The following is a 23,397-nucleotide window of genomic DNA, read 5'->3' on the forward strand; positions in this document are numbered from 1 at the left end:
TTTTTTTTTTTTTTTTTTGAGACCAAGTCTCAACCTTTTGCCTGGGAAAAGTGCTATGTGTCGTATCTCACAGCAACCTCCAACTTAGGCTCAAGCGTCCCTCTTACCTCAGTTTTTCTATTTTGTAAAGATGGGGGTCTACCTTTTGCTTAGGGTGGTCCTGAACCCGTAAGCTCAGGCAACTCCCCCCGCCCCAGGCCTCCCAGAGTGCTGGGATTACAGGTGTGAGCCGCCAAGCCTGGCTCTGACGATGTCTTTAATTCCTGAGTGCTTGGGACGACAATCACTGACTTCAAATAGCCAATTGGAAGGAGGCATTTAAAAACTACATGAATGGAAATAGAGAAGGTATAAAGATAGATTTCAGTTTGTGTGGAAAAATAGACCATAGAATTGAAACATAGTCTCTCTATATCAAATTATCCCATTTTGTCATCTTCATAGTACTTTCTCTATCTGAAATTATTTTGTTTACTAAAACCATCCTCGGAGAGTGTAGAAAACATACACACATTTTAAGGGAGAAAATGGATTAAAATTGTATTACTCAAGACAAGTTTGATTTCTGCAATTAGGAGAGATACAGCATACACTATACCAGCTAACAAACGTTGTGCGAATGTATTGATGTTACAGTCTCAGTTCAGTTTTCCTGTCTTAAAATGGATATACATTTCTGGGGCACCTTCTGTCCTAGGTCTTAGGGCGGGAAACGAGTCCACGCCCAGCGTTGTATCTCCTGTGTCCCCAGCACTGTGAGATGGCAGTTCTCAACCTGTGGGTCATGACCCCTTTTAACAATGAAAATACATCGCAGCATTAGGAAGGTTGAGAACCACTGGTGGAAGAGGTGCTCCGTAAGTGTGCTCAGGCTAAACAAGTGCTGAGTAGCCTGGACTCCTCTCTTTTGATTCTTTGTGGTGGTATTTTTATGTGACCTGCTCGTATCTCTGTTGGTGTCTGCCTCAGGCATGAGCATTAGCTTTTGAAAATACATTTCGAGGGCTTTTTCAGAAAGATAGGAACATTTTATATATTTGAGTGTTCCCTAGATGCTTTAAAGCTGTGTTTAGTGACAGCATGCTTCATAATTACTCTATTTAAAATAAAATGCTGTTCCTTAATGTTGCTAGTTGCCTTTTCTCTTTACCCTAAGCCACTGGCTCTCAATCTGGCTGTCTAGGAGCTTTTAAATGTCCCAGAGCCTGAGCCATACCCTAGGCCACACCTCAGGGGTCAAATTGGAACCCCTGAGATGGCCCCAGGCATCACAGTGGCAGTGCCCACAAAGAGTGTGTGGGTGGCACTGTGGGTCCCAGGCCAGCCTTGTTCAGTTGAAGGCTTCTTTTCTCTCTCCCGTCACCTGATGGCCAGGAGCAGTGCCCTTTCTGTGAAGTTAAAGGCAGCAAGTGGTACTCCTTTCTGTGGCGTAGAAGTTGACGTTGTAAATTGCATCAGTCTCCTCTTACTCAGTGCTAAGGGAGGAGCTGAGCTCCACTCTCAGTGGGACAGCCAGCGCCCTTCAATTCCCGCCTGTCTGCTCAGTGACCTGCTCCTCCAGCTCTGACTGGTGAATGTGGTGTGGCACAAAATCAGCAATTTGGCTAGTTTTTTCTTTATAAAAGTACTGTTTTTCTGTTGATGATAGTTGAGAAAATGTGGGGGGAAAAAAAGCCAACAGTATCTTGTAATCTTATTACACAAGATAACTGTTATTCACCTGGCAGTGTTTCCTTCTGGACTTTTTCCCTAAGTATTTTCGCATCTTAAGCATTACTTTGCATCCCTGCTTTCTGTCCATGAGATTTTATCAGAAGCATTTTCTGTGGCTCTTGTGCAATGCTATGAACATTGTGACAGCTGCACACAGTATTTCACTGGGTAACAATTTCTAACTCATCCTTGCCCTGAAGTTGGATTGCTGGTTCACACTGAACTCTGTGTTCACTCTGAACAGCCCAGCAATTTTCGGTGACAAGGTCCTGGTTGCCTGGACTGTGACTACAGGCAGCCTCAAGCGTCTGGGCTGTGCAGTTTTGTCGTGGCTGTCTGTAAGGAAAGCAGGTAGCTTTTTTTTTTTAGACAGAGTCTCAAGCTGTAGCCCTGGGTAGAGTGCTACAGCATCATAGCTCACAGCAACCTCAAACTCTCGGGCTTAAGTGATTCTCTTGCCTCAGCCTCCCCCCACAACGCCTGGCTATTTTTGGTGTTGTTGCATTTGTCATTGTTGTTTTAGCTGGCCCAGGCGATTCGAACCCGCCAGCCTTGGTGTGTGTGGCTGGTGTCCTACCCAACTGAGCTACAGGTGCCACCAGCAAGTAGCTTCTTCCCTTTTTTTTTAGAGACAGAGTTTCACTTTATCACCCTTGGTAGAGTGCAGTGGCATCACAGCTCATGGCAACCTCCAACTCCTGGACTTACGCGATTCTCTTGCCTCAGCCTTCTGAGTAGCTGAGACTACAGGCTCCTGCCATAATCCCCGGCTATTTTTTTGTTGCAGTTTGGCCTGGGCTGGGTTTAAACAGGCCACCCTTGGTGTATGGGGCCAGTGCCCTACCCACTGAGCCACAGGCGGCAGGCATCAAGCAAGTAGCTTCTTAATCTGGAGAAAAACTAAAGGACAGGGCAAGACCCGCATCCCCAAAGGCAGCTGTAGTGACCAGTCTGAACCAAGTGTTCCATGAAAACAAAACAGATCTAACGTTTTATGTTACGCAGATAATATAGCAGTATTATGGTCATGTGATTTATAATCATGTTTCGAAGCATATTTTCTAAAACATTCATGTATTTGTTCACCTTTTGTGCCCATGTGTGTCAGGGTCAGCCGGCAGCTTTGGGGATGTGTGCTAGACCTCATCCTTGGTGGGCCCCGTTCAGGAGAGGCAGATGTGCTGACCATGTGCCCTGTAGGGTACGTAGGCGTGAGGGTGGGGGGCGTTGCATAGTGGCTACAGACCACGGAGCTCTACTAACCCAGGGAGGATGAGGGGTAGGGTGAGCAAGTGGAAGCCTGGGCTGTGAGTGCAGGGGCAAGGGCTCCTGTGCACCTGCCACAGAGGCACCCTGAAGCCAAAGCTGACTCCCTACTACTGGATTCCCATGAGAAATAGCACAGTCCTCCACTCTGATTGTGTTTACCTACCTCTCTACGTATGTGCACTTCCTTATTGCTACTGAGCTACACTGAGTTTAAAAGGTTAAACTCTGGCCAGGTTACTTCTCTAACTTTAAATCCTTTAATCTGTGAAATGGGTATAACCCTGGTGCTTCTTTCCTGGGTTATTGTGTGAATCACGTGTGCAGACGAGTGCGTTTTTTGCATGCTGTCCTGCCCACAGGGCATGTTCCAGAAGTGAGCTTTAGGACCATTACCATCCTCACGTCAGAGCTGGTTTCGGGCTCTCGCGGATATAAGTAACGCTGTGGCAAAGTTCTTTGGGCAGAAAGCATGTGGTGTGGTTTCTTTAGAAAGTATTCTTGGGGTTATTTTTCAGTGTAGAATTCTCAGCAGTGAGATGAATGAGAAGGGCGTGTGAACACCATTCTTTCCTTGAGGTGCTGAGAGTGCTTTTCCAATAGACCAGGCTCCAGAGGTGGCAGTGCTCACCGGGAGCCCTGAGCCCACCATGTGGGCTCAGTGGCCTCTCCTTCCTCTCTCATTCCTGCCTGGAGATTTGGGGGTGGGCTCAGGCCCCAGTGCTCCACCCAGAACAGGACAGACTGTAGCTTTGTGACTTGCACTGTGGACAGAACCAGCAGGAACCAGAGGACCCTTGGGGGAAGTGGCAGTGAAAAGAAAAGCTGCTTCCTGTTTTGGTCACGCTGTCCCTGCCTTCTCCTCCCCTCCCCAACAAACCCTTGCTCTAGGAAGGAAAAGGGTTCAGTCTGTAGCCCAGAGAGCACAACACAAATTTGCATTTTTATTTCTAGCCAAGGATGGGGTTTGGAACGTGGGGACAGGTGGAGGACTTCCTTTACTGCTTCACCCTCCCCGTGCCCAACACCAGCCCTGTGCTGGTGGCCACTGTTGAGTCTCTGCCTTCTTCCTCCATGGGTTTCAGTTTCCTTGCCTGTAAACTGAGGCAGGAGTACCCATATCATAGAGTAGTGATGAGGAAATTACAGCCAGAAATTGTGGTGGGACAGGAGAGCCCTATACCTGCCTAGTTACAGACGAAGGCTGCAGCCTGGGCCTGTCCAGCAGCCCCACTGAGCGCTTGCTGTGTGCCGGGCCTGCCACAGTGCTGGTGAGTCAGGGGCCAGGGAAGCTGTGAGTCCCCTGGCCTGTAGAGCTCCCGCTCTGATCAGAGACCAATCTGATCACTCAGCGGGGAGAGCATATTTAAGAGGGTGGCGTTGAGCTAACACTTAGGGATGAGAGTGATTTTCTGTTTCCCACTTGAGGCTGTAGGGAGAGCGCACAGGCCCATGGCAGGTGCCCAGAAGATGGGGGCTGGCAGCTGTGTCACTGCAGCCCCTGTCCAGTCTGTCTCCACAGTCCCTCCCATTCTCCCTTCTCTGTCACTGCAGCCCCTGTCCAGTCTGTCTCCACATTCCCTTGCATTCTTCCTTCTGTGTCTGTGTGTCTGGATCTCTCTTACAAGGGCATCCATCTTGCTGAATTTAGAGCCCATTCTGCGTGGGTGTGACCACATACTCACTGATGACATCTGTTTGCAAATGTCATGTTCTGTGGTGCGCCAGGACTTAAGCACATTTGGAGGGACCCAGTTCTGCCCACAGCACTCGTCAGAAGGACGCAGTGTAGGTGGCGAGTCTGCGCCTCCTGGCAGTGCTTCATGCTACTGTGAGCCGTGCGGTGTCACAGTATTTTCTGGCTTGACAGGATCTCAGTTAAATGAGCTCAGACTCTGGCACTTCTCATCTCCTGCAGAGCTACCTCAGGACTAACGTTGTGCACCCTTGGCGCCTTCTGCTGACACCAGCCCCTGGCGCTGCCCACAGAGCCCAGGCTCTCCTCTGGAGCCCACGCCCTTCAGTGTCCCTCCAGGGCTCTAGCATCTCCATTCCTCTCTCAGCACAGCCCAGCAAACACCCTGCCTTACCGTTACCTGCCTGTCCCTGCTTTTTAAATTCATTTGTGGTCTCTCCTTACTGGAGCACAGGCTGATGGGAGCAGAGACATCCTTTAGGCCTGCAGGACCTGGCAGAGGGTGGGTGTGCACAGGTGCAGGGCGGCCCGACCGAGCATGCACAGATATATATGGTCCTGAGTCCTGGCTCAGAATTCTCATCCTGCCCCAGGCACCTCTGAGTAGCAGGGCTCACCCTCTCTAGGCCTGGCTTCTCGGCTGGGAGAGGAGAGCTCATGAGGAATAAGACCTTCAGGGTCAGGTTCACCTCTCCCTGGCTAGGCAGCCCCAGCAAGTCCCTTCACCTCCAGGCCCCAGACCTGGTCTGGAGGGGGCCCTCTCTCTCCCAGATGGGTTCATTGAGAGAGTAGTGAGTATTCATGTGGTGGCTCAGGGAAACAGGCATGTTGTCTGCAGATGAGGAAATCGGTGCTGAGAACTCAGTCACTAGGTAAGGAGTCAGAGAGTACCAGCTCTAGACTTGGGCCTGGGGCCTGCACTCTCACCTGCCTTGTGGGGCTGCTGCTCTAAGGCCACCAGCACCTGCCCGGTGGCAGCCCCAGGTAGGAGAGGAATGCTGGGGGTAGGGGAAGTGCCATGCACCCACACATGGAGTGCAACCCAAAATCTCTTCTGTGGTAGAAGCACGAGAAATGTGACTAGCTGCTTTTGGAGGGCACTGGCCTGGCTGAGAGGAGTGGCTGTTGGCTTCCCTTTGTGGTAAAACACGTAAGAATAACATTGACTTGGCGCCTGTAGCACAGTGGTTACAGCACCAGCAACATACACCGAGGGTGGTGTGTTCAAACCTGGCCCAGGGCAGCTAAACAACTGCAACAAAAAAATAGCCAGGTATTGTGGTATGAGCCTGTTGTCCCAGCTACTTGGGAGGCTGAGGCAAGAGAATCGCTTAAGTCCAGGAGTTTGCAGTTACTGTGAGCTGTAATGCCACGGCGCTCTACCCAGAGGACATAGTGAGACTCTGTCTCAAAAAAAAAAAAAAATAACAGCGTCAGCCTGTTCCACCCCCTGAACACTTCAGTGCACCTCCCTTCCTAGAGCTCACACCATCATGCCTCACAGAAGTGGTGATTCTCAGCACCAGTGAGAGAGCTCCAGGGCCCTGGTCAGACTGTGCCAACTGTCCTGGAGGTGTCTAGGGTGAGAGAGCCCCAGGGCCCAGCTGCACGCGGCCATCCTGTCCCTGTAGCCTGTCCTTAGACAGCACTTTCCCTTTCCTCAGGGCCCAGATGCACTAGGGAGCCTGGGCCTGTTGTCCTGCAGTACCCTGGCCTGGGCCTGTCCATCTGCTGCCTCCTGGAGTGTTCGGCCCGATGCTCGGCTTAAACTTGCTGTGAACGGAGAGTCACGTCTAGAGCCTGGATTCCCTGTCAGTGAAATAGTCATGGATGGTGGTGTGACGTCATCTGAATAGGCAGCCCGTCCCGCCAGGCTGGTGCCAGTATTGGCTACACCACAGGGTGGCTGCGAGGTTCATCCCTCTTACAAAGTCATATCTGCCTGTGGCTGGACAGTGATCTGGCTGTGGTTGTGCTTTAGTGCATTTCTTGTTTTGTACATTTTTAGCCTTTTCACCATGTATGCAGTGGAACCTCCACAGCTGACCAGCTCCTTACATTGACCTTGACTTTTACAGACTGGACATGTACCACATGTACGTGTCAGTACAGTAGGCCTAGTTCCTTATGCTGACCACCTCCATGTGTGGGCCAATTGGTTACAGTCCTCTGGGTCGTCAACTTACAGAGGTTCTACTGTACATATTTTTTGACATTACCTTGGATAATCTAAACTTATTTTCTCAACAATTTACCTCATTTGACTAAAACAGCCTTCTCTGCTCCTCCTTGTGGGGAGCAGTTGAGGGCCCTGGAGGGTCTGGAGTGCTCAGCTGCCGGGCAGGAGTGTCCTTACTGGCTGAGGTCATCGCTGACGCAGGAAGCAGCCTGTGGAACCACAGGAAGGTGTCACCACATTGAAGAGGACCCAGTATGTGCGACTGTCAGTAATAAGGATGGAACTTGGCTGGACTAGAGAACTTGTCAGTGGATGGCGGGAGCTGGCTCTGAGCAGGCCTGAGCTCAGTGTTGGCTCCCCAGTCCCTCCCTTGAAGGACCCCAGAGTCCCCACCAGAGCCATTGGCCTGCGCCTCAGAGGCCCAGGAGAGGCCAGGTTTTCTGTATGTGAGGTAGAAGGTTGAGATGTCCGTCGAGCTTCAGCTCCAGGTGGTCTGGTGGTGGCTGATGAAAGACAGGGCACGGGCTGGGGTGGGATCCATAGATAGAGCCAGGTGCGTCTCAGTACTCCTGACCCCTTTTTAGGTCAACTTGTTACCTCTCCCCACAGTATCCGCTGCCCCCATTTCAGATGTGGGAGAGAAGCTTGGCGAGGTCAGGCTATCAGGTGTTGCCACACTGCTGGTCGGGAATGAAGATGGGATTTGTCCGTCCAGTGCTCTGTCCTCCCCGGTCTCCCTTCAGCTGACATGTGTGAGGCTTACGTGGTGGCAGCCATGCTCAGGCCCACATGGGGTCTTCCGAGGTCCCCAGGCCCGGCAACCTTGCCTTCCTGCTCGTTGTCAGACACACCTGTATGCCTGGAATCACAGACCAGGCTGGGGATGAAGGCCCCAGCCATCCTCCTTCCTGAGGTCTGTGTGAGGTCTTAGTGCACAGGCCGATGATGAGGTCGTGTCCTGTGTGCTGCATTTTCACCATGGTTGTGAGATTGGCAGGTGTTTCATACTTTCTGAGGAAATTGCAAAATGTAACTGATAATAAACGATTTCCTATTGTTCTATCGAGTTGATGGCTTTGCTTTAGATCATCTGAAATTGGTCTCCTACAGCATCATTAGAAAATCTTTGGGTCTTTGTTTTAGGAGCATGTCTGAGAAGGGGGTTCCTCCCTGGCACAGGGTACAGGCACCCAGGGCAGTCCACAGAACAGGCAGTACAGAGTTGAATGGGGGAGATCCTGGTCTGCCTGAGTTGGGAGGAGTTTCTTGGTCTCCCTGTTGGGCTGTATTTTGAGGGAAATGTTGAACCTTTCTAGCCTCCTTGCTCTGTCCCTCCCCTTAGCTACCGCTCAGCCGGTGTAATAGATTAGAAGGATGTAAATGATTCCTGCCCATGGTTATAATTCTCGGCCACAGCAGTGAGGACTTATGGCTCTTCTAAGGCTGCCTTTGTGGTAGGAGAAGTCCCATGGTGCATTTGATGTAATTTAACTGATGGGCTGACACTAACAATTCCCCTCTCCCCCCCGGGGGGGGGGGCGCTGGCAGAGAGCGCCACCGCCCTCCAGCACTTGCTTTTCCCTGGGTCCTTGTGAACTGTGAACCTTCAGATCCTCAGAGTCTGGCCAGGGCTGGTTCAGGTGGTCTAAAGGGTACATTCAGGCCTGCCTCACAGTGACATCTGTGTTCACTGCCACACACACAGGCAGGACAAGAGGCCCTCTGTGGGCTGGCTGGTGTCATGGAGGCAAGAATGTCTCTCTTGGAATCCTCCCTCGAAGCTCAGACCCGCTGTGTGTAGCTCAAGGTGGTGGCTGTGAATTCCGCCATCTGCAGAACTGAGAGCTATACATCCGTTTATAAAAACCACAGTGTTCAGGGGAATACCCTTTGTCTTCAGTTTGCACATTGATGTGGTGAGCTATTTCCGAATGTGCTGGCTGTGCCTTATTCTACCAGCATCAGGTGTGGTAGATGCAAATATGTGTGTCTGAGTTTGAAGCCATTCTAGCCTGCAGCTGTGCTGGACGCCCCCGTCCTCAGTCCACAGTGACCGGACTGGGTCAAGCACTGTGGCAATGCAACCAGTAGCAGCTTCCCTGCTGGGACAGGACTTGTTTTCCAGAGTACTTTTTGTGGGGTGGAGTATAAGGCCCTCTGCCATATTCACTCAGGGTCTCAAAAGGCGCTGTGTTTACTATCAGGAGCCCTGGGGGTCCAGGCCTCAGAGACTCGATCAGAAAAGAGGCTGGAACAGGCGGCTGATGTGGTTAATGCTTTGGATGGGAGAGTCCCCCTGACTGTCCAGCTTTTTTTGTTTTCTCATTGTGGACAGCCACACAATTCTCCTTGACTACGAGAAACTCTGAACTGAGCATTCTGATTGGCATAGGTGAGGTTTGGGAATGAAAGCAACAACAGCAGAAGACTTTTTGTTTTGGTGTATTATTAAGAAATCAAGTTGTTAAGGCAGAGTTGAGAGCTCTTATTGCCATCCAGCTTTATTTCTAAAGATGTGCTTTGGTAAACATGACTGGGGTGGTGCGCTAGGATGGATTTGGCTTGGTTTTATTCAGAAAAAGACGCTTGTGTGTTTCCATGCTGCGGCATTGTTTTTGCTGTCTGGCCTCTCTGTACAGATTAGCAGAGGCTCACTAGGCACTTGGTGGCTGGCTTTTTTTTTTTTTTAATGGTTCTTTGGATCATAGAAATTACAGCAAACACACTGTGTGTCATGCCACGGGATTGTTCCAAATTAAACTTTATTGCTATATGTTTGTGTGTTTAGAAAAAATCTCAAAACAAAGTACTGTCTCTGCTTTAGCAGTGTCACAGTGTAGAGAGGTTTCCAGTTGGGTGCCCTGCTCAGCCCTCTGCACAGAAGCAGCCTTTTTCCGCCTTCCTTGGATTCTGGGGTATTTCTGTGGCCTGAACTGTAGTTAGACCCTTCTCTTGTTTTATTCACTATAACCAGGGTGCAGCCATCTAGAAACCTCCTTTGACAGAAATCATTCCCAATTTTTTACTTACTCCCAAAGAGGCTAACCTTAGGAATCAAATTTAGATTGGAAATTTAGACGCAAGCAACATTTAGCAGCGTGAATCCTGATGGTTAGGTTTGCTAGGATGGGTGTAATGAAAGAAGGAATTAAACTAATATACAATCAGAACATTTTAAAACAACTACCTGTTAGCCCTGCAGGTGGATTCCCCATCCATCTGTCCATCTGTCCATCCTGTGTGCTTGCATGCATCTGTGTTATGTGGGTGTGGGTGTATGATGTGCCCACAGGCATGGACCAGCCAGTAGTGAGTGCTTCAGGGAGAGCTCCAGAGGACCAGGATGGGGAAGCTGAGGAGGAGGAGGTGGGTGAGCCAAGAAAACAGTATGTACCAAGGCCCACAGGGAGGACAGAGTCAGGAACTGTCTAAGGCAGTGGTTCTAAATCTCTTCAGAAGGCAGGCCTTGCTCTGAGAATTTAACCTGTAGGTCTTCTTCCTGGGATGGGGCAGAGGTGGGCACAGACTTAGCACATAGTCCCAAAACTCTGCATCCAATTTCTGAAGGCATCTAGGTTCCCTGATCCATAAAACTTGCTAATGGCTATGTGAGCCCAGCATTTTCCCATGGGGAGGCCCAGCCTGGCTTATGGTGTCATTGTAAACATCCTTCATTTGAGGTTTGTTACATTAGCTAGGAATTCACATCTCATACCTTAAAACTTGTCTTTCCAGGAGCTGCTTACAAGCGTTTCAGCCTGCCTTTGCCTCTAGTCAGTATACAATGTGCTTACACAACAGAGGTGTACAGGGCACGGCAGAAACAAGCAGGCTTTGCTTTCCAGGAGCCTTAACACTGCAAGGGGTGAAGGGCAAGCAGCTTTTAACTATAATTGCATCCTGGTAGGGTCCTTGGTCCCCAGATGCTGGTTTGAAGGATCTTTTTGGTCCAGCTCTTCAAGAACCATACTTTGGGTCTTTGAATTAGTTCCTCTCTTTGGAGCAGCACAAACCTGCAGTGAAGACTGAGGGGCTGGCCCTGGAGAGGCCTGCGCCCCAAAGGCATCTTCCCAGTCGGCAGCATGTGGCTTCCTAGCTGTGAAGCTGTGTTCCGCTGTTACTTGATTTTTTTTTTTTTTTTTTGAGACAGTCTCACTATGTCACCCTTGGTAGAGTACTGTGGCGTCACAGCTCACAACAACCTCAAACTCGTGGGCTTCAACGATTCTCTTGCCTCAGCCTCCCAAGTAGCTGGGGCCATAGTGCCCGACACAACCCCGGCCTATTTTTTTGTTGCAATTGTCATTGTTGCTTTAGCTGGCCTAGGCCAGGTTCGAACCCGCTACCCTCAGTGTATGTGGCTGGTGCCCTACCTACTAAGCTATGGGCACCGCCCTGCTGTTACTTGATTTTAACCTTGAAATATTTACAGCCCTTTCCTATCTTCTGCCTGCATTGGTGGGACCTAGCAGACTTGTGGGTTTGAGGTGGGAGTAGGGTGTGGTCTGACTCTGGGTGTGAGTTGGGAAGATCCAGACTTTTGCATGTGGTAACTTTGCCTTCCCCCACAGCCACCTCCCCGAGGGTGTCCTCTGAGCTGGAGCAAGCCCGGCCCCAGACTAGCGGAGAAGAAGAGCTTCAGCTGCAGCTGGCGCTTGCCATGAGCAGAGAAGTGGCTGAGCAGGTCAGTGCCCTGGATGTGTCTGTCCCATTGTGACCACCTGTTGTGGTGGGCAGTAGCTCCCGGAGAAGATGTTGGCACACCCAGCCCAATCTTCAGAATGTTCCAGATGTGCTTGCCAAGATGGTACTTTATGTTGCCACAAGTTTGTTCTTGTCACAGACTAGAGGAGTCCCATGCAAAGGTATATTTAGGGAAAGTTTTGGGGGAAATTGTTGCCTAGGAAGGAAACCAGTGAAAATTGTTTCCCAGAAACACTTGTGAGACCCACTGAGCACCTAGGCTCTCCCCAAGTGAGCTGAGTGCACATACTCCTTGAAGGGTGGTATAGGATGGGCATGGGCTGTGGGGCAGGAGGGGCCCAGCCCCTGTCAGGCTTGGTGAGCAGCAGCAGGAGATGCTCCAGGAAATGAGAGTGCTTATGTTTTGAAGATGGACACTTGTGTACATTTAATTTGTTTTCAGTTCCCCCCCTTTTTTTTTAATGAGCATGCATTACTGTTTTTTTTTTTTTTTGAGACAGAGTCTCACTATGTTGTCCTCAGTAAAGTGCTGTGGCGTCACAGCTCACAGCAACCTCAAACTCTTGAGCTTAGGCCATTCTCTTGCCTCAGCCTCCCAAATAGCTGGGACTACAGTTACCCGCCACAACACCCGGCTATTTTGCAGTTGTCATTGTTGTTTAGTTGGCCCCGGCTGGGTTCGAATCTACCACCCTGGGTGTATATGTCTGGCACTGTAACTGCTGTGCTGTGGGCGCTGAGCCTGCATTACATTAAAATGGGGGATGAGCACAGGAGTGATTGAAGTGACTGTAGCCATTGTTATCCCTTTGGTTGCATTTGTCAGGCTCACAGAGCCGGGGTGGCACAGGGATTCCTCTCATTTAGAAGTTGGTATTCAGAGAGAAGCTTTAGGAATAGGAATTGTTAGGTTAGAGTACTGAGGGGTTTGTCCCAGCCTTGTTTTTGTATCTGTGACTGGCAACTTCCTGAAGCTTGACAGCTTTTGGCCTCTTGGTTCCTGCAGTGGGGAGCTGGACAGAACAGCCTGTAAATCTGTCCTCGGCCTCTGCAGCCAACACTGGGAAGAAGGAGCAGAGAGCGTCTCCAGCTAGCACAGGGAGAGGTGGATGGTTTGAGCTCATTTTAGTTAATATCTATAATAAAATATTGGGAATATATCTATATTCGTTATATTAAATAAAAGCTAGTACACCCCTGCTTTTGTGCATGTGGTGACTTTGCCCTAAATAAATATAATGAATCACTGTGTTAGGAATCAGAGAAATGTGCAGCCATTTTCCAGAAGCAACAGTGGGAAGTGGAACCATACGTGATTTTCATCTTCTTTCTAATTCCTTTCTGGAATTTCATGTTTTATAAGGAGACATACCATTTCTATGAGTAGAAAGAAATATAAAGCCATTTTCATCTTGAGAAAAAAACACTTCAGATTAAGCATACGGTCTCCCTAGTGCAACCGCAAGGGAGCTGAGGTCACCAGGTGCAGCGAGCAGGCAGCCCTCTGACCCCACATGATGGAAGTGGGAAAGTCACCGTGTTGTTTGTGTGTGTGTGTGTAGAGACAGTCTCACTTTATCGCCCTCAGTAGAGTGCTGTGGCGTCACAGCTCACAGCAACCTCCAACTCTTGGGCTTAGGCGATTCTCTTACCTCAGCCTCCCAAGTAACTGGAACTACAGGTGCCGCCAGAACACCTGGCTATTTTTTTGTTGCAATTTGGCCGGGGCCAGGTTTGAACCTGCCACCCTAGGTATATGGGCCGGCGCCCTACCCACTGAGACACAGGCACCTCCCGGTCACTGTGTTTTCTACAAGTCACTTTTAAACCTTCCTTTGAAATAACCTGTGATGCAGTATGCACATCCTGTTACTGGCCAGCAGTGGTGTTACTGCAGGTGACCTTCCTGCAGTTACTACCAGCTTCAAGTGACATTGTTCCTGTACAGGAAGAACGCCTCCGGCGAGGTGACGACCTCAGATTGCAGATGGCCCTGGAGGAAAGCCGAAGGGACACAGTTAAAGTTCCAAAGAAGAAAGAGGTAAGAGCTTTTTTCACACTGCCCTGTGGTCATTGCCATAACATCCTCCCCTGACCTGCCACGTTGGGTGGGAGACACAGTGAACCTCCAACCTCAACGTGGCCCACACGTCTGAGGGCAGGGGAGGGGATAGGCCCCAGTTGAATACACCCCTTGTCTATGGCCACACCTACCTGAATGTGCCTGACTTCCTCTGAAGACACACCTGAGCTGGCCTCAGCCCCCCTGTCGAGCACTTTCCTGAGGAAGGGTGCTCCTGGCAGGGCTGGCCTGCATTGTCCTCATCATCATCATCTACAGAGGCACCAGCGTGTGGCTGTGCTTCAGCGTGCTGGGCACCACCCAGTCAGGAGACAGACTCTCCTCATACCACAGAGGCTGGGGGCTCCAGTACCCTCCCCTGTTACACATCTGAGTGGTCTCAGGAGTGGGAGGTGGGGACGGACTCCTGGAAAGAGGCCCTGGGACTGGGCTCTGGCTGGTGGCTGCAAGTTGGCAGGGATGGCATTCTGGAGAGCAGTTGCAACCCCAGCAAAAGCCCATATGAGCTCAGAGGTGTTTGCAGAGCCCTGAGGATAGTGTGAAAGCATGTGGGATGTGGGGCATTTGGCAAAAGGTTAGTGTGGCTTGAGCCTGGGCCATCCTAGGAGGTGGGAACAATGGAGGAGCCATCAGGCTGGGGCAGAAGGGGTAGTGGTTCAGTTTCCAAGTTGTTCTTGGCTCCTCCTAGGGGGCCTCACTGTAGTAAGAGGCATGGGTAATATTTATGGCTAATAAACAAGTATTTGCTGTAACTATGGCCAGGTAAAACCTGTCCCCTTCTCTTTGTCTTGAAAGCATGGCTCCCACCCACAGCAGACCACTCTGTTGGATTTAATGGATGCTCTTCCCAGCTCAGGCCCAGCTGCCCAGAAAGTGGAGCCCTGGGGCCCGTCAGCCTCAGCTAACCAGACCAACCCCTGGGGCGGGCCGGCAGCTCCTGAGAGCACTTCGGATCCCTGGCCACCGTTTGGTAAAGGCTCCACTGTGGGTCCTCTGTGCTTGCCTGCTGTGTGGGGGTGGGGGGTGCAGTGCTTCCTGCTCACTCTCATCTGGTCAGGCCTGGTAAATTGGGTGGGTGTCCCGGCTCTCACAGTCCTTAGTGGGCGTCTACAGGCTCTGCCTGCCTGTCTTTCTTCCTGTTTTGAATGGTTTCTGCTTCTGTAGAGGGAAAGCTGTTTTCTTTTGTCTCTCCCACATGCATCAGAAATGACTTGTCCCTTCTCTGGGACACATTTCATCTCAGCCACAGAATTGCACCCTAGCTTAAGAAACTGTAATATATAGCACGAAACACCTAAATCAAGTTGCTACAATTACCTGAAAATTGTGATGTGTTGACCACCTCTGCTAATGAACAGAGGATACATTTGCTATAATTCTTGTTATTTAAAGCAATAGAAAACCAGTTTTATTCTAATAGGCTAAATGAATATTTTAAAGTTTTGCTTAATGCAAGATGTAAGAGAATTTGTGGTAGGAAATTCAAAACATGAGCACAACACAACAGGTTTGTTCCTGATGATTTCATCTTAGGCCCATGGGCTTCCTAATTGCTGGGCGAGAGGTTGGCCAGGCAGTCCTGTGAGGACTTCGCTGCACCCTAGGAAGCCCCTCCTGGTGCTCTGAACCTGCTGACCAGGCTGACCTGCGAGCTTTCAGGAACTTTGAATTATGTGTCTTGTGGCATCTTGCCTGTATCTCTTGGAGTCCCTGTTTCCCCCAACTAGAACCATCTTCTGTATTCGGCTCGGTTCCCTGGATGTTTGCTGATGTACCAAATGCCAGGCTCTGTCCTGCCATGCAGGAGCCCTGATACGGACAGGTGATGGTCCCTGCCCTCAAAGCCCTGGTCAGGCACGGACGGGATAGGAACACAGTGGAATGGCAGTGCCGGGTAGTCCAGGCCTTGGTGGAGATCATTCGGGAGCCTCCTGGGGCGAGACTCAGCCCAGGAGTCCAAGGTGTGTGAGGCAGTGTCTCGGAGGTGGGCTACTTCTGTCAAGTCTCAAGGGAATAGCAGCTGGCTAGACACAGAAAGGCAGGGTGCCCCCTCAGGAGACAGCCTGTGCAAAGGCAGGAGGATGTGGAATGATGGAGTGGGTGCCGGTCAAGGGACCTGCACCATGCGATCTGAGCCTCAGGGGATAAGGATGCGGGGTCTAGATCACTCAGAAGCCTTGCCAGGTGCCCAGACTCGGTCTGGAAGATAGCATCGGCCCCAGGTGCCCTTCAGCACTGCTGTTGGCCTCTGTGACCCAGGTGCAGTCTTTTACCCACTTTAACAGAGGCCCTGGGGCAAACCCCGGACCAAGTTACCCACAGGCTTGGTTCACTAAAGACTAGTCCCAGGGCTGTGCTGGAGGCTGGTCTATGCTGTTCACCACCTGTGCTGTGCCCCGGGGAGCCTGTAGTGGTTATAGTCTTGAGCGCTTGGGGGACAATGGTGCCCCAGGGACAGCAGACCCCTCCAGACAGTGATAATTTGCTTTATTTTTAAATCTGAAAAATGATTCTCATGTAAAGTGATGGCCACCTTAAGTTATGGATAATGGATCATTAAACTGATACGTAGTTCACTCAGTGCCCGGAACAAAAGAATGTAGTCACCCCAGAGCCAGGTAAGTTTAATGGGTCAGCCGTTGGTGTTTGTGGGGAGGAGTTAGAGCTATAGGAAAGACATTTAGTTCTCACTCTTTATCTTTTTATACTGTTAACTTATTTATCAGGGGGGAGAAAATACCTGGTTGATTTAAATGACCAAGTCGATGCCCAGCCCTTTCTTTGACTAGTACATAAGGCTGTGCTTTGGACCTGAGTGTTCTGGGCTGAGCCAGAGACCCCGACCCTCCAGGTTGGGCTGGGGAGTCTCCTCTGGTGGGTGGGAACAGTGCCACCTCCAGGGCTTGGTGTTCTCAGGGGAGGGCAAAAGGAGGCAGGCCCCAGGGAGGGGCGGCCAGCACCCTGAGGAACACCACCGCTCAATCTTCTCTCCTGAGTTTTAAAAAATTGAGATAAAATTCACCATTTTAACATTTAAAATTATTAAAGTTCTTTTTTTTGAGACAGAGTCTCACTATGTCACCCTCAACAGAGTGCGGGAGCATCATAGCTCACAGCAACCTCAAACTCTTGGACTTAAAGCAATTCTCTGCTTCAGCCTCCCAAGTAGCTGAGTCTACAGGTGCCCACCATAACGCCCGGCTATTTTCTTATTGCATTTGTCATTGTTGCTTAGCAGGCAACAATGGGCCGGGCTCAAATCCACTTTTGGTGCATGTGGCTGGCGCCGTAACCACTGTGCTATGGGTGCCAAACCTAAAGTTCTTAATCTTTCATTTAAAAAAAGAAAAGAAAGAGACATTAAAATGTTAAGAATTCTCAGTGGTGGTATTAACCAGCCTTCCAGAAGAATGGCCCTGTGCTGGGCTCTTGAGTTCACTGAGATGTGTTGAGAGCTTCTTGTTCCACTGACATAACCCCATAGCAAAAGTGTGGTGTCAGATTCACTGTGTAGTCTCCAGTGAAATCCCGTAGTGCATGTTCTCAGGACCACCCCTCTGCTGTGAGACATGCTCATAAATTAGAAAGATTAGAGTCTCTTCCCATAGCGCTGTTGGCTGTATCTCCTAGTGAAAGAAACTCTGTGTTGAAAGCTGTCTGTAGTGAGCCCTGTCATTACCAGTTCTTCCAAACAGCTCTGGGGGCAGCTTGGCCAAGTAGCCTTGGTAGGAAATGCTCAGGGCTGAAAGCAGGAAGATTGGAGCCTGCCAGGTCAGCGGGGCACTTCCTCCCCATTCCAGACACACAAAGCAGCCACCTGGTCTGAAGAGGCTCATAGCCTGCTGATTCACAAGGCCTTGGCCGGCATAGCCACCTACCACCCGGGCTGGATAATCATCTTCCGCCCCAGCAGCAGCAGGTGGTGCTGCTGGCTTCTTGCTGACCCCTGCACAGCTTAGTCTTCTGGGACCCCTGAGCTGTGACTGCCTCCCTGTGCACATGAATATTCATCCGTGAGGCTCAGGGTGAAGCGGGCTGGCGGGTGAGAGGCGCCCAGGATGCATGCTCCCTGTGAATGGGTCCACAGAGGACAAGGCCGGAAGCTGCTTGATCTTTCCAACCTTGGTTTCATCCTCTTTCCTCTCATTCACTTGCACTTTCAACAAGCTTTTATTTATGGGGTGTGTGGAATGTCATGGACCCCACCGAGGATGTGGAGGCTGAGAGGACAGAGAAGCCTTGGAACAAGACTACTGTCCATTCATGGGGAGGAGCACACCCTGCAGCCCCTGCCAGTGAGCCTTCCCTGAGGGCCAGCTGTGCCCCAGTCCTGTGCTGGCCCTCTACGGAAGGAAGAGGAGGGAACATTATTTATCCCTGTTATATTTGAAGAAATAAAGGTGCCACCCTGTGTGGCCTCCCATGACTCCCCAGCACATAGCAAAGAGGACTGTTTTCCTGTGCCTGGGAGGCTTTGCCCATTTGCTTAATCAGAATTGAGCCTAGCAGCCTGCATGGTGTCCTGGACACACATAGGTTGTTGGTGTCACTTGTGGCATGGACCCAGACAGAACTTAGTCGTGCTAAGCAATTCGTCTGTGGTTACATGGATGATCGGGGTGGCCAAGGTTTAATCCAGTCACATACTTCACCCCATATCCGGAGCTCCCTGCACTGTGACCAGCTCAGTCATGCAGGCTGCGGGAGGAAGGGGTCCTGATGAGCCAGAGCTGGTTGATACCAATAGCACACGTAGTGCAGCCTGCTGGTAGTTAAAACACCAACTGCCAAAGCCTATAAATTCACGTGTTTCTTGACCTAATAAAACACCTTGGTCCCAAGGAAAAATTTTTTTTCTATTGTGACAGTCACTGTGTTAAAATTCTTGGCCACACTGTTTTTATTTTTTCAGAAGATTCTAAAAGGAAAGTGGACCCATGAAAAATGGGGTGTCGGGCCGGGCATCGTGGCTCACACCTATAACCCCAGCACTTGGGAAGCCAAGGCAGGTGGATCGCCTGAGCTCACAGGTTGAAGACCAGCCTGAGCCAGAGCGAGACCCCATCTCTAAAAATAGCCGGACATTGTGGCGGGCGCCTATAAGTCCCAGCCACTTGGGAGGCTGAGACAAGAGAATCGCTTGGGCCCAAAAGTTTGAGGTTGCTATGAGCTGTGACACCATGGCACTCCACTGAGGGTGACAAAGTAAGACTCTGCCTCAAAAAAAAAAAAAGAAAGAAAGAAAGAAAGAAATGGGTTTCAAAAGAGGCTCTAGAAAAGGCTCAAGGTGGGTTGCACAGCAGTGTGAGGTTCTTGTGCCCAGGCAGTGGGCTCAGCGTGGGGCTGACTCCCGGGGAGAGCATTGGGCTGCATGGTGCCATGGAGTTCATGTTAAAAGGAATTCCTACAAAAAATACTTCTAAGTGTCTTCGTTTTAATTGGTAGAGATGTAAACCTACCAGTGTTAGGGAGAACCGTTCATTTAGAACCTCGTCGTCTAAGTATGTCCATTGGAAAAACAAGCTATTTTTATACATGCACAAAGCGTGTTCATGGTGGCTAAGGCCAGAAAGATGGAGCCTGGGGGCCCTGGGCTGGCAGGGATGACTGAGGAGGGTCCAGGGTCCCCCTGTGGTTGGCCCAGGAGCTTGAGAAGCTTGGATTCCCTGGAGAGCCTCAACATTACATGGCATCTTCTTGTTGTTGTCTGCAGGGTGGCTCAGATATCCCTTCCCAGAAGATGTGGTCCCCCTGTACTCAGGCTCGCCTGCTGGCTGTCTATGCAGCTCTGTGAATGCACTGGCTTGTCTCTCTGAGGCAAGGACCCTCCTGGGGCCAGCCTCGGAGCTGTTGACCACCAAATCCTGCTTGATTAGGATAAAGTGACTCAATGGAGCCCAGCGCTTATCCTCACCAGGCGTCAGCCCCCTTGAGCCTGTGTGTCTAAGCCAGGCCGGCAGACATAGGTCCTGTTGTGGGAGGAATGCTTGATGAGGGGCCTGAGTACCCCAGAGCTCAGTGGTTCTCGTGCATCCTGGCTGCCCGTTCATGTCACCTGAGGAGCTTCTAAATGGCCCTCCCCAGAATTGGGGGCAGGGGAGAGAGGGTGTCCCTGAGAGCTCCTTAAGGACAGCATGGTTGAGAGCCACCTGCCCCTGAGCATCATGGTGAGTCCCACTCCATCTAAGGCACTCAACAACCTGTAGGACTGTGAGGACACAGATTAAGAGCAGCTCTTATCTGTGTGAGTGTCTGTCACCTACATTAGGTGGAACCTGGAACCTGCTAGAACCGTGGTCACTGAACATAGGAGAGGTCAGAGCAGATGGAACCTTCCAGAAGGTTTTGGGTTCTGTGTCTTCTGCTGAGGCCTGGTGCCCTCAATCTCTGGTCTCCCCTCAGTCCGTAGTGAGTGCTGGTGTCCCCCGCCCTCCTGAGCGTAAGGCTCAGGCAGCAGGGCAGACCAGCTCTGAACTCTGGGAGTGCTTTCTTGCAGGGAAGCAACAGGCTGGGGGCTGTGGATGGCATGGAGGCTGCAGGCTGGGGCCACCTCCCCAGCAAGCTCTGTCCACAGGGTGTTAGGAGGCAGTTGGTCAGCATGTGGTGCTGCATGTAGCTTGAGCTTGGTCCAGTTGCTGAGAGGTGATCACTAAGACTCAGATCCTCTTCACTCCACCCAGTGCCCCTACCCGCCTCGCATGCTCAAGGCTCTGCTTCTTTCAAGCACAGTAGCTGCCCTGGGTGCCTACCACATGGTCACTGTCCACATAGCTGGGGGATAGGCAGGGTCTCTCTGTGGCTCCTGTAGTACAGCTGGAATTTGGGGTAGGAGGTTGGGTGGAAGGACTTTACAAATTGACTTTAGCCAATGAGAAGCCTCCCTGTTGTCAGGGCAGTGTCCATCTCCCTCAGACCGGGACTGGGAGCAGGTGAGAATTCTCCTAAGGTTCAGGGTATTCCTCTGCAGTGGGGGGAGCCGGAAATAGCCAAGGTGTGTCCCTTTACAGAGTCCAGAAGGAGAGGACAATAGTTGTCTGCCAGGTAGGAGATGCCCTCTGTGGTCAGGGCTACAGGGAAAGCTGAAGCTCCAGCTCTAAGCACAGAAGAGCTAAGGAGACTAGGCAGTAGGTTGTCCTCAGGGTGTGTGATCTCACAGGTGCTGCTGCTGAGCAGGGCATGCAGAAGGTGTGTGGAGGAGCCAGCTCCTCTGGCCTGCAGTCAGCTGTCCCTCATGCACCCTCCATTTGAAGTGGAGGGCCTCGGCCTTGGCAAGGTGCCCCATGGGGGGCAGAGCAAGGGCCCATCCTTATGATGGGGTTCCAGGAAGGCAGCTTCAGTTTCCCGGTGTGCTCTCTGTCATATCAGGCATAAGTGGACCTGGGGAAGCCAATTTCTGTCCTGGGGGGATAGTGCTCTGAAGACTATAGTGGAAGACCAGGAGTGAAGAGTTAGGAGCTTCTGGGTGGAGGTGGGTGTTTCTGGAGCCTCTGGAAGGTTTTGGGTTCTGGGTCAGCAGCAGTAGAGGCAGTAGTGAGACGCTGTCTCAAAAAAAAAAAGGAAAGAAAAATGTAATGTGGCTCATGCACTCTACCCAGTGAGACTTCCTCATTAACCAAAAAATTATTAGAATCACTTAGAATGACTTCCAATTAGAATTAAGACTATGGATTTTGTTCTTCAGCTGTGAGAACAAAGAGAGAGCTTAGCAAGATTGGTGGATATAAAACAATGTACAATATTAAATTGTTTTTCTGTGTAATAATAGATAATGAAAATTTAAAAAATAAGCTCCTAAGAATAAGTCTTATGAAACAAAGGATAAAATAAAACAGATTAAATTTCACTAAAGATATTAAAGGACACTTAAGTAAATGAAGATGTCCTGAGGGATTCAGGTTTGGAGAACTGACTATTACAATAACACGTCTCCCCAGATTGATCGGGGATTCAGTGCAGTTCTGTCAAAATCCTAATTGGTCTTAATTTTTTTTTTCTTTTCTTTCTGGTTTTTTTTTGGAGACAGAGTCTCATTTTGTCATCCTCTGTAGAGTACTATGACATCATAGCTCATAGCAACCTCAAACTTTTGGGTTCAAGCCATTCTCTTGCCTCAGCCTCTCAAGTAGCTGGGACGATAGGCTCCTGACACAATGCCTGATTATTTTTAGAGATGGGGGGGCGTCTTGCTCAGACTGGTCTCAAACCTGTGAGCTCAGGCATTCCACCTGCTTCAGCCTCCCAGAGTGCTAGAATTACAGGTGTGAGCCACCACACCCAGTCAGAAACAGTGTTACCCTGTCACCCCGGGTAGAGTGCTGTGCTGTGGCGTCAGCTAAGCTCACAGAGACCTGAAACTCTCGGGCTCAAGTGATCCTCCTGACTCACCCTCCCGAGTGGCTGGGACTACGGGCATCTGCCACAATGCCCAGCTAGTGTTTCTATTTTTAGTTAGAGACAGGATCTCGCTTTTGCTGTCTGGGCTTGAACTCCTGAGCTCAAGGGATCCTGCCGTCTTGGGCTCTCAGAGTGCTTGGATTATAGGCGTAAGCCCCCATGCCCGTTACTTTTTTTTTTTTAACTTGGTAAGATGATTTTAAGATGAATATGGAAGAGCATAGGCCCGAGAGTAGCCCAGACAAGGCTGGAAGATCTGTTGTACCAGATATCAAGGTTTATCATTATAGTATGTGTAAGGATAGTTAAGAACATGCAGAGGTGGAAACAGATAAGTGGGTGATTGCAACAGAGTAGGGGCCACTAACACAACCATGAAGCCTTGACTTTGATAGAGGTGCACTGCATACTGTGGTGGGTGGGGGGAAACGCTGGGCCTCAGCCATACTGCTGGGGTGGGTTGAAAAGAAAAGGGGAACCTTCCAGGCGTCATGGCTCATGCCTGTAATCCTAACACTCTGGGAGGCCAAGGCGGGTAGATTGCCTGAACTCAGGAGTTTGAGACTAGCTTGGGCCAGAGCAAGACCCCTGTCTCTAAAAACAGCCAGACACTTGTAGTCCCAGCTACTTGCAAGGCTGAGGCAAGAGAATCGCTTGAGCCCAAGAGTTTGAGGTTGCTGTAAGCTATGATGCCATGACACTCTACCAAGGACAAGAAATTGAGACTCCTGTCTCAAAAAAAAAAAAAAAAAAAAAAAAAATTAACTAATTTTAAAAAAAAAGGAGGGGGAAACCCTAAAGGAAGGTGCACAAAAGACTCACATAGGCACCTTACAGGAGACGACTCAGAGCTGGCCCAGGAATATAGGAAAAGACACACAGCTTCATTATGGAAGAAGGAAGTGCAGGTCAAAACCACAGAAAGATACATTTTCACACCTGTAAGAGTGGCGGGAATAGGAAAGTAAGATAGAAGTACGGGTCGGGGCGGAAGGACTCCCCCCACGCCTGGAAGGGATATGCAGCTGAGAGGCCACTATGGAGAGGGCTTGGGCATCGCTTGGTGAAGGTGTGGGGACCCAGGGCCAAGCAGTCTCATGTCTGCATGTGTATGAGGAAGCAAAACCCCAAACCATGCTGTGTGCCTCAGCAGAGTCACTGTGACTTCCATTCCAGAGGATGGAGTACTGGGCAGAAAAAAGCAATTTCAGATACACCTCAGTACAGATGAATCTCAAAATTCGGAGTGAACAAAGCCAGTCACAAAAGAAGGTGTACAGCATGTTTCTTTGTATATAGCATTCAGAAAACAGGCACGACCAGGATGGTGGGGGATTCTGTTTGTTTAATTGTTTTTTTTTT

The 23,397-nt window shown here is 50.3% G+C and overlaps 1 protein-coding gene across 2 annotated transcripts in view; it reads left to right on the forward strand.

Annotated features, from left to right (window-relative positions):
- EPN2 (epsin 2) overlaps positions 1-23,397 on the forward strand; it is an 85,162-nt gene that overhangs the window by 54,946 nt on the left and 6,819 nt on the right. For both annotated transcript variants that reach the window (XM_012806075.2, XM_012806077.2), the window contains 3 exons: positions 11,426-11,538; positions 13,507-13,599; positions 14,437-14,611. In XM_012806075.2, coding sequence (XP_012661529.1) covers positions 11,426-11,538; positions 13,507-13,599; positions 14,437-14,611 — 381 coding nt within the window. The remainder of the gene's footprint in view (positions 1-11,425; positions 11,539-13,506; positions 13,600-14,436; positions 14,612-23,397) is intronic.

The sequence above is a fragment of the Otolemur garnettii genome, unplaced genomic scaffold, assembly GCF_000181295.1.
Source record: "Otolemur garnettii isolate 467f Iridium unplaced genomic scaffold, OtoGar3 scaffold00046, whole genome shotgun sequence".
Taxonomy (NCBI): Eukaryota; Metazoa; Chordata; class Mammalia; order Primates; family Galagidae; genus Otolemur; species Otolemur garnettii.